Genomic DNA, 17,422 nt, shown 5'->3' with positions numbered 1-17,422 from the left:
AGGCAGGCCCGACTCCAGAATCAAATCACTGAGGGTGCTTCTTAAATTAGTGAGGATGCTGTAACTGTGTGTGTGTGTGTGTGTGTGTGTGTGTGTGTGTGTGTGTGTGTGTGTGTGTGTGTGTGTGTGTGTGTGTGTGTGTGTGTGTGTGTGTGTGTGTGTATATATATATATAGAGAGAGAGAGAGAGAGAGAGACACAAATCTCTTATTTACATTGCATCAACACTTTGTTATAATGAGACAGGGGTGTAGCCATCTTTTCAGAAGTGAGGGTGACAGAAATGTATATATATATATATATATATATATATATATATATATATATATATATATATATATATAACATTACAAAATAACATTTCCATAAACTATATAACCTACCAGTTAACAGTTTTTGAAAAATACGATTTTTTATGTTTTATAAAGAAGTCCCTTGGAGTCAATGTAATTGAAAATACTGTGCATTATAGAAATCCATACTTTTTACAGATTTGTTTTTCAGAATTTTCTATTCATCAAAGAAACTTGAAAAAATTATACTTCGCTGTTTTCAACATAATAATAATATTAATAAATGTTTAGTTTTTGTGCTGCAAATCAGAATAACAGAATGATTTCTGAAGGATTGTGTGACTGGAGTAATGATGTTAAAAATACAGTTTTGAAATCACAATAAATTACATTTGAAAATATTTTCACATAGAAAACAGTTATTTTAAATAGCCAAGTAAAAATATATCTAAATGTTACTGTTTCACTGTACTTTGGATCAAATAAATGCAGGCTTGGTGAACAGAAGAGACTTCTTTTAAAAACATTAACAAGCTTACTGTTCAAAAACTTTTGACTGATTGTATAGGCAACTTTAATTTTTCTCTAATTTCTAGCTTTTAATTGGCATTTATATAATATAAATGCTGGACTATAACAAACAATAATGTTTTTTTTATATACTACAAACACTTTTTTCATTACACAATAAGGCATAATACGTAGTTTCTTTACCATGATAAATGCTATGTCAATTAGCACTGCATTGATCATAGACTTTATTTATTACCTGTTGGAGATGACTTGAAAAAAACATATATTGTCGCAATCGTATGTTTAATGTCTTCATGTTTCCAAAATTTCAAGTTTTTCTGTGAAAACAACTGTTTTCATATAGGATAGCTGGATGCTGTTGTTCATATTAGGAATTTCTTTGCATGACTTTCTGAGCGAGAGCGTAATCTTGCTTTAGTCTGGGTCCGAATAAAACATCAGATCATTATCCTGTCTTTTTTTATTTAAATCTGTATTTATTCACACTGGCTTTCGAAAACCTCAGTGTGAGCACATCCCCAGCATAATCTACAACCCTGTACTGAGATGATTTATGCTGAACACAATACCTAAAAAAAACTTCAAAAAAAAAAAAAAAAAAAATAGAAGTGGATTCTAACTTAACTCTGATTCAAGAAATCAACAGATATGTCTGTGATTGGCTACATTGCTCAATGCTGCGAAAACACGTTGAAACAGAAATCAATCTCCTAAGCACAAACCATAACGCACTGTATAGTTTGCCATATCTGCAATAAAATGCCATTGATACAGCTTTAACTGAGGGTGCTTTTGATTTTGTTTGAGGGTGCTTAGCACCACCATAGAACCGGGACTGGTCAGGGGTCATTATCATGCAGATATTGATTTATTTCAGCAGAGGAATATTTTTAATAGAGAACTCACCCTAGTCAGGCTGAACATCACATTTATTGTGATTTGAAGAGCTGTGCAGGACTACTATTCCTTTAATGAACTTATGAATTTATGTGTGTGTGTGTGTGTGTGTGTGTGTGTGTGTGTGTGTGTGTGTGTGTGTGTGTGTGTGTGTGTGTGTGTGTGTGTCAGCTGGACGCATTACTTCTTCAATGTATAGCCCAGTCCAAGCCACTGAAGGCACTGTACATATGTCCCTTATAGCTTCGTTCATTGAAAATTAAGATTATTCTGACCAGACTTCATTTCTGCTCAGACCGGATGTGGTGGGCACCATGACCACAGCCAGAGCTCTTCAATGACTCGATCTTCACAACCTCACTTAACCACTGCACCCATTTAGCTGCAGATGCACACTTTGCTTGAATCAAGTTCTGCTGGGAAGCTCAAAGACCCTCCCACTGTGAGCACTGTGATCAATTGTCCAGGCCTGAAATGGGAATGCAGAAATTTCAGCCTAAATCAATAACAGACAGCAGATCAGCTGACTAACAATGTTTCAATAATTTTGATAGAACATGTAGCCCTAGCTGTAAACGTATGTGGACCAACTCAGTATTGCTGCCTTACTCTTACATTTACATTTACATTTAATCATTTAGCAGACGCTTTTATCCAAAGCGACTTACAAATGAGAACAATAGAAGCAGTCAGGTCAACAAGAGAACAACAACAGTATACAAGTGCCATGACAAGTCTCAGTTAGCCAGTTTTTTTTTTTTTTGTTTTTTTTTTTTTAATAAATGGAAAGACAAGAAAAGGAAAAGTGCTAGTATTAGTTGATTAAGTGCTGTCGAAAAAGATGAGTCTTTAGATGTTTCTTGAAAATGAGTAAAGAATCAGCTGTACGAATTGAGATTGTGAGGTCATTTCACCAGCTCGGCACAGTCCAGAAAAGGTCCGTGAGATGGCACCACAAAGCGTCGTTCACTTGCAGAGCGCAAACTTCTGGAGGGCACATAAGATTTAACCAGTGAGTTTAGGTATGTTGGTGCCATGCCAGTGGTCGTCTTGTAGGCTAGCATCAGTACCTTGAATTTGATGCGAGCGGCTACTGGTAGCCAGTGTAACCTGATGAGCAGAGGAGTAACGTGAGCTTTTTTTGGCTCACTGAAGACAACCCTTGCTGCTGCATTCTGGATCAATTGCAGAGGCTTGACAGTACATGCAGGAAGAGCCAGGAGAGCATTACAATAGTCCAGTCTGGAGAGAACAAGAGCTTGGACAAGAAGTTGGGTTGCTTGCTCTGACAGGAAGGGTCTAATCTTCCTAATGTTGTATAAGGGAAATCTGCAGGACCGGGTCATTGTAGCAATGTGGTCTGTGAAGCTTAACTGATGATCCATCACAACTCCTAGGTTTCTGGCTGTCCTCGAAGGAGTAATGGTTGACGAACCCAGCTGTATAGAGAAGTTGTGATGAAGCAATGGGTTAGCTGGAATCACCAGGAGTTCTGTCTTCGTAGGGTTAAGCTGAAGGTGATGGTCATTCATCCAGCTAGAAATGTCACTCAGACAGGCTGAAATGCGAGCAGCTACCGTCGGGTCATCTGGTTGGATTGAGAAGTAGAGTTGCGTGTCATCAGCGTAGCAGTGGTAAGAAAAGCCATGCTTCTGAATGACCGATCCTAATGACGTCATGTAGATGGAGAAGAGAAGTGGTCCAAGTACTGAGCCTTGAGGAACCCTAGTAGCAAGGTGTTGTGACTTAGAAACATCACCCCTCCAAGACACACTGAAGGATCTGTCAGAGAGGTAGGACTGAACCCACAGAAGTGCGGTTCCAGAGATGCCCATCTTTCTGAGGGTGGACAGGAGAATCTGGTGATTAACAGTGTCAAAAGCAGCAGACAGGTCCAGTAAAATGAGTACCGACGATTTTGAAGCTGCTCTTGCTAGTCGCAGGGCTTCAGTAACCGAGAGCAGAGCAGTCTCAGTTGAGTGGCCACTTTTGAAGCCAGATTGGTTGCTGTCCAGGAGGTTGTTCTGTACAAGGAACATAGAAAGCTGGTTGAACACAGCTCGCTCAAGTGTCTTTGCAATGAATGGAAGCAGGGATACCGGTCTGTAGTTTTCAAGAAGCGCTCACTCTATTAGTATTATTGTGAGTTTTGTATTGTATGTGCATCTTAGGTTACTAAATGTTTCTTTGGAGATTATTTAAGTTCTTGATGTTTCTTGAAAGGTTTATACAGTAGATCAGTGTGGTGGTATCTGAGTTCTTCAAAACACCGGTAAAGGGATGATTCTCTAAAGAACTTGAGGGTAAATCGTTTTTTGTGGAGCTTCAAGCAAGTGACTGCAAGCCACTGGCCTCATAGCTTCATCAGTCTGCTTGTGTCCTTGAGCTAAGAGACAGTTTAACCTTTAGTTTAACATTAGAGTTCCCTACTGATGTGTATTATAGATAGGCAGAGGGAGCTATCTTAGATCTTGTATATATTTTGAGATGGCTTGCATGAATGACTTGACTCATATCTTACTGCAATATTTCAGTGGGACTAAAGTTTTTTTTTTTTTTACACTGCTGAATAAATTGATGTCCTTTGTTGTAACAGAATTATAGTAGCACGTTTTTTTACTGCGGAAAATTAGTATTCAGATGCGTTAAAGATTAAATCTCCTCTGTCACTTCTTTGTGGACTGGATTCTTCATCTTTTTTATTAAATGTAAGGAAATCCAGGTGTAGCCTTCATAATGGTTTACAAACACTAAATCTGTGATCTTCTGTGATATAGGATTCATGAGAATGCTAGCTTATGCGAACAGGTAGTTAAATGGTGCGTAGCGCTAAGTAAGTACATGATAGTAAACATACTTAAGCCATACAGTAGGTATCTATCCCATAAAACATGCTGCTCATAAATGCACAGCACTGTGAACTCATTAAATAATGTATAAATAACTTCCCATGGACTTCTGAACTGATGGCTTTATCGATCAATCCTGCACATCTCACCAACCTTTTAAAATGTCTTTCTCATGATGTCACAGACACATTTCATATGTTCATACGATTGCCATCAGAATCTAAAAACTCAGTGTAGATGATTTATTACTTATGGAAAATGAGTCAAAAGAAGCTTCTTTTTGCAAAGCTTTTTGTTCAGTGATTTTGTTCTTAATTTCTTCTGAATCCACTTACTGTTGTTTCCACTTTATCCTTTTTAATTAACCAATAACGTTAATGTGAAGATGTACATTTCATAATTTGGTCTGTTCTCTTGCAGCTTTTGTTCAGTGTAATTAGGTTCATGCCCTGCCTTCAGTAGATGCAGTGTCATAGTGCTTCTTAACTGATTTCAAGGATCCATTTTACATTATCACATACATAACAAATGTCCTACCTTTATCATTGAATTTATAAACCCAAAATTATGCATATTAACATGACTGTATCTAGGAGAACTATATTCCTTTTTTACCTGTTCACACAAAAACATTGATAATGTGTTATAATAGCATGCAGCATGTAAGCGTACATCATCTTTTATTAGCCGTCTCTTTGGTGTTTCCTGTCCCATGAGGGCCATATCCACATGGTTTGAAACGTTAATGAAGCTCATAGAGTTTCTGCAAGACTCAAACGACACCAAGGACATGGCACAAATGGGTTTCAATCACCAAAATGAGCTTTTTCTTCATTAAACACGTTGCATTGTCTTAGAGGAGCTGTGTTGAATTCATCCTTACATGAAGGTAAAGTTATGTTAATCAAGGCAATGCATATTACACCAAACCCAAATCTAAATCCAAACAGTGTATGGAGATATGATTGTGAAATGGAGCCATGGGTTTGATGAATTCATTATTATAATGGCGAGAGACCAGCTGAGGCAAACATCTCTGATTTAATTATGCTTGAATGAAGTGACATCTGGCAGTTATGAGTAAGGTAATGATGCCATTCTGAACAGAATCCTTGAATGGCCCAACATGGTCGATCCAGAGACTCATTTAAAAGTCATTTAAGTCAACTGCTTCTGCCTCATAAAATGTCCTTGCAATAGATTTTAGGTGAAAGTTTGGTAACATCATGCTTGATGTCTTGAACATTTAGATCAGAACTAGTAACAACAGTCTTTGAGTGATAGTGAGACGTTTGATAGTGGCTTTCACAGTGCAGCTACATCATGTGTGTTTCTCAATGCACATCATTTAGTTTCTCAGTATCTTGTGAAGCCTTTAGTATCTACAGAGGAAAATAAATCTGTCTATGTGTTATTTGGCCTTCTTCAGGCCCTGGATTGATTGCTGGACGTTTTTCTGAAACATTATGAATATGCAAATATCGCAAGTGTCTTTTCATGACCTTTTTTGGTGGAAGGTAACAGGGTTAGAATGGAATGCCAAAGGCATTGTGGGTACAGCGAATATATGATACACTCCTGAGAACAGACCTCCCTTGAGTCTCTGCTGCATAATGATATTGGTGAGATGCACATCAGTCTTATATTACAATGCACATGGACAAGGTCAGCGAGACAGGAAACACTATGCCATCAGCGACTGTCGTGATGGCGACTGTTTATTTCATTGCATATTATCCAGAAAAAATAAAGTTCTTGGAGGAGAAATAGTGCTTGCTTACAGTGAGATTTTAAAAATAAGTGTGTGTGTCCAGTCTGACTGTCCCACATCATCTGCTGCATCTGTGAATCAGTGTGTGTCTGTGGAGAGCTGAGCTGGGTTTTCCTAATGATCACCTTCAGAGTCTCATTAACGCCGGCCACTCACAAACACATTTTGTTTCCTGGCCATGTACATATTGTGCCAAAGAGTGACATGCATGTGAGAGTGTTCTCTGTTTGTGTGTCTGTCTTGCTCTGGAGATTGTGTGGAGATAACATTCCCCTCCCATCAGCGGCTGATTTCCCAGCCGTCCACTTAACACGCATCTTTCTGTGTGTTTTTGCTCTTCTGAGAGTAAGCAGAATATAATGAGCTTTTGAATGCTAATGAGCTGACTTCTGAGTATAGACAAAAATCTCCCATCATGCTTCTCTCCTGATTACTGCATGATGAACTTTGATGTGTGACCTTCATATGCTTTAAATAACACATAATTCATTACAAATACATGACATAAATACATACATTATACATTATACATACATTACAAATAAATACATTAAATACATGACACGTTTCAATAGATTTCAGCAGAAATTACATTAATATTTTAGTTAACCATAAATAATTTGGAAGTGTCCTACTTATGTGGGAAACAATGTCAAAGTAAAAAAAAGCTCTCAGCTAATTGCATTTAATATAAATGCATGCCATCAAGTATCCAAAAGCATTACATCCAGTTCACACTATTCTTTTAAAGTGAATTATTTCTCCTTGCTCTGGTGCAGTGTTTGGAGCAATACCCACAGAGAACAACACACCTCCCAGACACACACACACACACACACACACATCCCTGAGCACAATGACCTGCTCAGTGTCATTCAGTGTGTCTACACATGTAATGGTCATTGACTGAGTTTGAAAATATGGCACAAGCTCATTTATTTACTTATTTATTAATTTATTGTGTATGTGTTTTTACTCATTGGTTGACTTACTGAATTTAATTGAGTAGTATCTACTGATCCTGAGTACTGTAGATGTGTGTAACTGCATTAGTATAAGAAAGTAAGCTAGAAAAACATATGCTTTACTACTGAGAAGTACAGAACAAAAAGAGACCCCTGTTTTCAGGAGACTATATACTTTTTCTATAATGAAGTAACAAAAGCCTGTGTTGGATATATTTCCCTCTTCGGATAAATCATATTGTATATCAGACATCAGCAGTAATGTAGTGTCTTGTTACACTGGGTTATTTGTTACCATAGTTGGTTACCACAATATAGCCCATTCTTTTCTTATACTTTTCTAGAGACACTGAATTGTTATGCAATGTCATATCAGTAAACTTACAGTACGACAGTCAAATGTGGATGAACGTTTCATTGCATAACGGGATGACCTTATATGAAATGTTGCCCCAAATTTAAGCCAAAGTGAGATGTCTTAGAAGGTTATTCTTCCTAGAATTTGTTATGTGCCAGCTTGTGCCCAAAAAGTGAACTACTTTAGGTAGCTATAAGGCTCAAGGAATCATGGTAGCTGTTCTTCAGCATCATCTTCAGTATTCTAAACCTTCACATGACAAAAGTAATCAATTTGGCCATTGCAACCATTATAAAATACTAATTCTCCCAATAATTATTTATTTATTGATTTAAAATCATCCATTACTAGACCAGCCAGTTCATGCACATGTGATTTAAGAGCCAATTTTTTCACTGTATGTCTTAATAGTGAAGATAAGTACTCAAGATAAGTACCACTGTACTGTCTTTGGTCAGATTTTAGATTTTTACCTGGTGGACAGGAAAAATCAGGTCAAAAAATCCCTCAGACTTACACTGAGAAAGGGACCTGAGCCAGAAGGTCATGGAGACATGAGGAAGACTTCAAATAGAAAAACTATGCTCTTTTCTCGTAAAATAGTCAGCAATCACTGAGAGCTCCTTGGCCACTACCTAGTAACACCAATAGTAATCCATCTAATATCACATTTTTTATTAATTTTCCTGCCTCTGATTTTGATATTACCCCACCTGGTCATTTATATTTCATTTTTAAGATATTGCCATCCTCAACAGAAGGCAAGATTATCTACTTTTTTTTGTGAGACGAAAACAGAATTTCATTTTAATTTGTGTTTGTCTAATTCTGGACTAATTTGTCGGGATGGATGAATGATTTCAGAATGTTTGCTTATTTTAATACCACATGGGGTCTGTAAAGTGTATAAATAAATTTATGGTCAGTAGTTTAAAAGTTATAGTAGTTTAATTAAAACAATTATTTAATCTAATGAATTCAGTGTAAACAACTGTTGTTTTTACTATTTATTTTTATATGAAGTTCAGTATTTTCTACATTGGCTGAACCAATGCCAACAGCACAGCAATGTTGTAATTCATGAGAGTAGTAGTGTTGCTAACTATTTTCAGGAAGTGTTCAAGGGTGTCTATAGATTTATCCTGTAGATTATCATGGTCTAGAGCACATGAGCCAGCCCTCTTTCCAGGTAGGCACCTTGGTCATGGTTACATAGATAAGGAGTTTTGTTAAATATTAAAAAGTTCCAACCTTATTCCAACCTTATTAGAAATCAGAGAATAAAATTATGTGCAAATTAAGTTTAAAATGAGGAACATCTGTGTTTTCTCTGTCTGGCGTCTGTAAACATAATTAGCTGATGTGTTTAACAGCCATCTAAATTCATCAGTCAGGTCCTTGTTTAAACACTTCCACTCAAATTTAAAGTGTCTAGGGTTTGCTGATGTTGGCAGTGTCAAATCTTTAAATACTGCCCTTAATTATGCACGTCCATTAGAACAGGAAAACAATTCCAGTCCCAATTACAATGCACTAGAATGTCTTGGCATTCTGCACTGCCCGAAGGTGTGCTCTTTAAGCACATTACACAAGACCGCTATGAAAACACATTCGTTTCCTGCTGGTTATGATGAGTGAGACATCAAATATGTGGTTGATGTGGTTACAGATAAACAGAAATCCCATTGCATTACTGAAGCCGTTGACCGGGCATGTCAATAAAACGTGTAAACTCTGAGAGAGGCAAGGTATGACCTGGTCATGAGTTCCTGAAACCTGCCACACCAGAACCAACATTTAAGGAACAACGTCAGTTTCAGTTTTGCTATTCTAGACTTTCTCTGCAACAGTGTGTCATGTAGAGATTCATCTAGCCTTTCTGAAATAGAGCTCTAGTATGTTTACTAGATGTATCTACTACTTTACTAGTATTACTTTACTATGTACTTTACTGTACATACTATTTACTAGTATGTATCTACTATCAGAATAAATGGGTTCTTTCTGGAAACTGAAAGTGACATTTTACCCAAAAGTGAAAATTCAGTCATTCAAACATAATTTTGGTTGCTCTTTTCCATAACAACACAATGTACAGTCGTGGCCAAAAGTTTTGAGAATTACATAAATATTGGAAATTGGAAAAGTTGCTGCTTAAGTTTTTATAATTGCAATTTGCATATACTCCAGAATGTTATGAAGAGTGATCAGATGAATTGCATAGTCCTTCTTTGCCATGAAAATTAACTTAATCCCAAAAAAACCTTTCCACTGCATCTCATTGCTGTCATTAAAGGACCTGCTGAGATCATTTCAGTAATCGTCTTGTTAACTCAGGTGAGAATGTTGACGAGCACAAGGCTGGAGATCATTATGTCAGGCTGATTGGGTTAGAATGGCAGACTTGACATGTTAAAAGGAGGGTGATGCTTGAAATCATTGTTCTTCCATTGTTAACCATGGTGACCTGCAAAGAAACGCGTGCAGCCATCATTGCGCTGCATAAAAATGGCTTCACAGGCAAGGATATTGTGGCTACTAAGATTGCACCTAAATCAACAATTTATAGGATCATCAAGAACTTCAAGGAAAGAGGTTCAATTCTTGTAAAGAAGACTTCAGGGCGTCCAAGAAAGTCCAGCAAGCGCCAGGATCATCTCCTAAAGAGGATTCAGCTGCGGGATCGGAGTGCCACCAGTGCAGAGCTTGCTCAGGAATGGCAGCAGGCAGGTGTGAGCGCATCTGCACGCACAGTGAGGCGAAGACTTCTGGAAGATGGCCTGGTGTCAAGAAGGGCAGCAAAGAAGCCACTTCTCTCCAAAAAAAACATCAGGGACAGATTGATCTTCTGCAGAAAGTATAGTGAATGGACTGCTGAGGACTGGGGCAAAGTCATATTCTCCGATGAAGCCCCTTTCCGATTGTTTGGGGCATCTGGAAAAAGGCTTGTCCGGAGAAGAAAAGGTGAGCGCTACCATCAGTCCTGTGTCATGCCAACAGTAAAGCATCCAGACACCATTTATGTGTGGGGTTGCTTCTCATCCAAGGGAGTGGGCTCACTCACAATTCTGCCCAAAAATACAGCCATGAATAAAGAATGGTACCAAAACACCCCCCAACAGCAACTTCTTCCAACAAACCAACAACAGTTTGGTGAAGAACAATGCATTTTCCAGCATGATGGAGCACCATGCCATAAGGCAAAAGTGATAACTAAGTGGCTCGGGGACCAGAATGTTGAAATTTTGGGTCCATGGCCTGGAAACTCCCCAGATCTTAATCCCATTGAGAACTTGTGGTCAATCCTCAAGAGGCGGGTGGACAAACAAAAACCCACTAATTCTGACAAACTCCAAGAAGTGATTATGAAAGAATGGGTTGCTATCAGTCAGGATTTGGCCCAGAAGTTGATTGAGAGCATGCCCAGTCGAATTGCAGAGGTCCTGAAAAAGAAGGGCCAACACTGCAAATACTGACTCTTTGCATAAATGTCATGTAATTGTCGATAAAAGCCTTTGAAACGTATGAAGTGCTTGTAATTATATTTCAGTACATCACAGAAACAACTGAAACAAAGATCTAAAAGCAGTTTAGCAGCAAACTTTTTGAAAACTAATATTTATGTAATTCTCAAAACTTTTGGCCACGACTGTATAATTTTGGTACAGTGTACAATAGTGCTTCTTTTTGAGGCTTGAATGCTTCAGCTTCCATTTATATTAATTGCAGTAAGCAGACAAATAGCATGAACTATGTTACCAGGTAGCCTAACTCTGCTAATGACCTAGTGCATGGATTTGTCTGACCTGACTCTACGCGAACAGCAGTACTGTACATTGCAGATGTTGTATCACATAACTTTGAAATCACTGTTTAAAAGAAGAATGCTTTAAGATGTCAGACACAAACCTTGAACACACAGCACTCACTGAGTCACTGATAAACCTGCAGTATGATTCAGCAGTCTGTCCAGTAACATCAGGAACACTGTGTTTTTACATCTGATATTTAAACCCATCTGAAGGAAAAAAGTATATTTCAGATTCAGAATGCTTAAATGTATCTACTCAGGTGGAATTTTCACCCTGTGTATTTGATTAAAGGACTTTGCTGGAGTACCCTCATCAGCAGAACAGGAAAGTGCTGGTGCAGCAGTTGCATCAGGAGAGATGGCATGTTTGCACAGCAGCATGATGCAGTGTCTGTGCAGAGCTGGCGTCTTTGGTTTCTTCTGATTAGCAAAAAAAAAAAAAAATGAAATGGAACCAAATCGATCCAGCAGTACCCCCTCAAAGTGCTCACACAGAGAAAGAGACCCTGAGCGCTGCTGCATTGCAGTGGATACACTGCAGTGGCCCTGCATAGCTATTTTAAGGGAGCATTATTTTAAGACTCTCACAGACAGTACCTCCATTTCATGGGACTAAGCCTGCATGCCGCTTTTATGAACACCTAACAATTACGAGATGTGGAATATTTGTATTTTCAAATATCGATTTGTCACACTGCAACACCCTTTTTAATGAACTAGTGGAAGTGAAACGGTGTTTAACAGTGGTGAAAAGCTTAGATAAGATATACACTTTTCTTTTTATAGTCATATTATTTTTAAACTAAAATCTTGATGTTGTCCATGCATGGAAAGTCAATTTATGTGTCAACTCCCCACTATCAGCTGAACCCTTAACAGCCACCACCACTTCAACACGCAACTAAACATTAGGAATTTTCCTGGGAGTTTCCAGTTGGTGTTCATTAACATGTAAAAAGACTCAAGTACAAGCATGAAGGTTACACAGCAAAGCGATTTTCCCTCCTCTCTTTTACTCATCATTCATGTTTATTTGTGGCATGTTCTCTGTTTGCCGCCAGACTTTGGTTGCATTGAGATGTGCTCATACGTGAGTTGAATGAATCGGCTCATGTCTCTCACCTTGAAATGTACTCCTGCTGTTTTGCTGACAATTCCACTTTACCGACATGCCCGTCAATGTGAGCGCAGGGTGCCAAAATGCCAAAATCACATGAATAGTGTCTATTTAAATCTTGTCATTCTACTTACAGTCTTTTCATTTGGCGTTTCTTTCAGGCACTGAGGGTCAGTCATATGCAAATACATGTCACTTTCCCATCCTCAGAAAGCACTAAACGTTGTTGTGATGTGACGGATGATAAAATGTGCCTGATCACTAATGCTGCAGGTTTCATGGGAGTGAAAAACAACAATTAGATTAACGGGACAAAAGCTATCTGTTACACTGTCAGTTATTCATACAGCGCTGGTTGTCTCGAACATCAGCAGTTTGGATGGTAAAGATTGAATTACATGGAGCTCAAAGGCAGAATGTCTCCTGCTTCAGTGGTCACCTGATGGGTCTGTGATCTACAAAACTAACTCAGTTATGTATCAGGATGAAGGCTGAGTTTTATTCTAATCTGTTCATCTTCATACCACCAGCTTCAAATATCCCCAACCTTTAGTGGCTCATGTCCTGTATTGACACAAGTCAGGACAGCCAGATATAGCCACATTATAGCCCATACAGTACATATAAATACCTGTAGATGAGAGTAACTTGATGTTGAATGTGGTTAGAGTTGGCTATCAGTATTTCTTGGTGGAATCAGTTTATTTCCTAACAGCAGAAAATAGAGCCATTAGTATGTGAAGTCATGAACTAACTTCAGGAGGTTCTCGCTCAGTCGTGCAGGGAATCCTTTGAATTCATGGTTGAGTTAACATCAGTCCCTTCCTAGTAATGGTGACAGATCCAGAAGGATTGTGGATGTGTGTGTGTGTGTGTGTGTGTGTGTGTGTGTGTGTGTGTGTGTGTGTGTGTGTGTGTGTGTGTGTGTGTCACAGAAGGCCTGATGTCTAGAATGTGTGCTCTTATTTCCCCTTGTGAAAAAGTACAGTAATTGGACATTTAAAAAGTATGAATTACAGAAAAAATATACATAAGAAAAAAACTGTGTGAACTGAATGTAATTTTTTAAAACTTAATTACGTTATTTACAATTATATAAAAAAATATCATAGTTTATAGTATAGCTTTGGAGTGCTTTTTTGACCCACTTAAATAGGACATGTGTACATCTTATATGTAATTTCACAATTACATGTATTTTCTTTGAAATATGGTTAAAGTACAGTATACAGCCAAAATTTCCTCCCTATTGTGGTGTTTATATCTGAATGAAATGGGTTCTCACGTAAGAAAAGAGCGACAGGTTGCTGGAGGGAAGAGGTTATTGCCCCACGCCATCAGAGCAGAGATGTTATTTCAAAGAGAGGGAAAGTTATTTTGAATAAAGATTGAATAAAGAGAATATGAATCCCAGATAAATCGTTTATAAAAAACTGCAACATTCCACAAAGAAAGTAAGAATTGACTTAATTGTGTTATGAAGCATGAAAGTGTACTCTATAAGCAACCTTTTATTCATATCTAAAAGTATAGTTTTTAAAAATATACTTTTAATATTTGAAGTAGGCTACAGTTGTGCTGTCAGTACAATTAAGAGGGTTGGCCAGGTTGTGACGACTTTGATTTATCAATGCTGCACTGATGACGCATTAGAGATGCAATGCCAGATGTGACGTGTGGAGTGAGGTCGCGAGCTGGTGTAGAGGTGCTCAGTTAAAATTGTTGATGAGCAGGCACTTTGCAGACTGCTGTGGCTGGAGGAAGTGCAGAGGAAGGCAGTAGATCCAGAGTGCTCAGGGAAACACTTTGTCATCCCAGTGGTTGTTGACACACAGGAGTGATGCGCTTTCCTATATCCAGATATTATCAAAATGTTACAGGTACGGAGTGATATTATTTAATGCTGTTTTTTTGAATGCCTGAGCTGTTTTAGTTTGAAACGGCTTAAACTGCTCACATGCTTTAAACTAAATCATGGCATTGCATGATAGTGCAGCTTTGTAAGTTGCCCTATTTGAACAGAAACATTATTATTGGAACGTTGCTTGTCTTTTACTCTGTGTAGGCGTGTAATGAAGTAGATGTTTGGTTGAGAAATATTATCATACCTTTGCACTAATTCTTTTTCTTTTTGTGTGTGAAATTTGACAGGTCTGCATTTATTCCAGTCTCAGTAGTCTGTGTGTCCAATGCTGGCCTTCTCCTACTCCTTCTTATATTTGTCAAATATTTTGTGAAGATCATTTGGATCAGACACCCATGAGCTGCAGCTCAAACCATTTTAATTGCTTGACCTTAGATTGGTGTTATACCTCATTGTTTATTTTTTTCTGCAGTAAAACGGATCCTTCCTCAGTGCACTTATGTGTTGTGTTGATCTGTGCAGCGGCCACCAGCACCACTCCCTCAATCAAGACCTCGAGTCATGTGACGCGCTGCACCGAGAGCGAGAGGAACTACTGCGTGAACGGTGGCGAATGCTTCAGGCTGGAGGTCCCACCCGGCAACATCAAACGCCTCTGCAGGTACAGCTGCTCATCCGCGCCTGTTTAACACTGAGAGATTCAGTCTGCCAATCGCACAGTCATTCTGCAGTGACCATCATTTCAGTTGAGGTTTGATTCTCCGGCATTGGTATTTCCTCCAAGGACACAAGGGAGGCAGCGCCTCCTCAAAATAATTAAATAAGAAAATATCCACTGAGGAAAAATTAACAATGCCAATATAACAAAGTTTGACTTTAAAAAGAGTATTATTTTTTTTTCTTTAAATGGAACAGCAGTTGAAGCCACAGTGGGAGGCAGTGTCTTTCTTCCCTCCTTTGAGCCGATTGGTTTCTTAAAGGGCTCATTGGATGACCATTTTTAAATTGATATGATTCCTTAGGGTCTTAATGAAGTCTGTAACAAAGTTTGGTTAAAATTTCTCAGTGATAGTGTAAAACAATACCATTTTTACCCTGTCAAAAACAGTTCTTTTCAGAGCATGCAGTTTTGTAGCATTTTCCATAAAATGTTAATGAGCTTTGCTGACCCCGCCTCTCTCTTCCGAGAGGCTCTCTGAGGTTCTTATAGTTGCTCTTTTGGAATAAATATAAAACTGCCTAAAAAAGTTGATGAGATATATTCTTAGTTTGAAAAATAAAACATTTATTGCATTTGTAATATAGAAATACAAATTAAAAATTGTATTGGCTATTGCTTTTTTTTTGTTTTTTGTCTTTTAACTGTAGGTAACATTTAAAGGGGTCATATGATGCGATTTAAAATGTTCCTTTCTCTTTGGTGAATAAAGAAGATCTGTGAAGTTGCAAAGACTAAAGTCTCAAATCCAAAGAGATCTTCTTTATGAAAGTTAACACTTGTCCTTGCCCCCCTGAAACGTGTCATTCTAACACACCCCACATATCTACGTCAGTCTGTGGGAAGATTTGCATAACAGCGCACAGATGTTCACTCAAAGAAAGAAGGCGTTCCTTTTATTCTCGTTTTAGTATTGTTGTTGCCGTGCCGTCATGTGACACTGTGTGTTTCACTGTTAAAGCGAAACTACTTTGTTTGGCCTTCCAAAAGAAAACACGACTAGAAATAATGTTAATATCACGTTTATAATGGGTTTTTTGTTTTTGTCTCGTCACTCCGGCCAGTCAAGGCTTCGGTATATGTTAAGAGGCGTAACAATCACAACGCGCTGGACAGCTGGCCAATCACAGCACACCTTGCTTTCAGAGATATGAGCCTTGTGAAAATCGATGTGTTTCAGAAGGCGGGGCACAGAGGAGAAACAATAATGTACACTATGTGGAAAATAATGTGTTTTTTAAACCTTAAACCACATAAACACATTTTATTACACCAAATAATGTTCTTTTTAGCAGAATCATATGAACCCTTTAATTATTTAACCTGGAAGATGTGCTAGCATTAAGCAGAACTGAAACATTAATTTACACTGGATTAAAATAAAGCTTTATAAAACAGTGAGGAGTTTGCCTCCTCATTTCAGATCAACATACTGCTAGCTGAGGTTTTCTGCCTTCACGACACTGACAGCACACTCTGGGGTATTCATGCTTTTACTGTCCAATCTGGTGAATAAGCACAAACCTGAGTGCTGAAGTCATGACTCTGTTCTCATAAGTAAGCACTGCAGTCAAGAGGAGCTTCTCTCTGTCTCTCTCTTTACTGTAAATGCAGTAGCAGACAGAAGGCAGCACTCATCAGGGACAGAAGATCTCTGAGCTTTCCATTTCACCCATCCATCAGGGGCCACATGACCCTTAACAGACACATGGATGTAGTGCCAAGTCAAATATCAATAGTAATGATGTGATCACACTAAAGTAAGTATTAAGGTTCAGTGCATGCAACATCCTGCAGCATTTGTGCTTCAGACATGAATGATGTGTCATGTGGAGAGAGTGGCGGTGAGATCAAGAAACGAAGAAGATGTTGGAGCCCCGGAGCACACGTACCTATTAAGTAATTACCACGGACTGATGATGGCAGATTGAAGGTGTTTACCGGCTGGAGCAAACTTTTGTGGAAAGTTTCTTTTCGAAAGCTGTTTCGAACTCCTGAACCGAACTTTACTGGAAATGACATCAGAACAGTTCATCGTCATCAGAGAGCAGCCGGTCAGCTGAATGATCAAGACTGAATGAACAGCCCTTTGCACAATTAAAAATAAATAAATAAATATAGAAAAATGATAACCACAAAATCAGAGACACTATCACATAAATAGATGGCAGCAGCTCGATTAACTAACTGAGTATTTGTATGGTGTTGTGTAATGTTGTGTTGTGCTGTGTTCATCCTCTTTCTA

General features: G+C 38.3%; 1 protein-coding gene across 9 annotated transcripts in view; it reads left to right on the top strand.

Annotated features, from left to right (window-relative positions):
- Positions 1 to 17,422, top strand: part of LOC132116496 (pro-neuregulin-1, membrane-bound isoform-like) — a 172,466-nt gene that overhangs the window by 146,601 nt on the left and 8,443 nt on the right. For all 9 annotated transcript variants that reach the window (XM_059525382.1, XM_059525381.1, XM_059525385.1 and 6 more), the window contains one exon: positions 14,982 to 15,120. In XM_059525382.1, coding sequence (XP_059381365.1) covers positions 14,982 to 15,120 — 139 coding nt within the window. The remainder of the gene's footprint in view (positions 1 to 14,981; positions 15,121 to 17,422) is intronic.

This window comes from Carassius carassius, chromosome 35, assembly GCF_963082965.1.
Source record: "Carassius carassius chromosome 35, fCarCar2.1, whole genome shotgun sequence".
Taxonomy (NCBI): Eukaryota; Metazoa; Chordata; class Actinopteri; order Cypriniformes; family Cyprinidae; genus Carassius; species Carassius carassius.
This window is presented reverse-complemented; position numbering and strand designations above follow the sequence as displayed.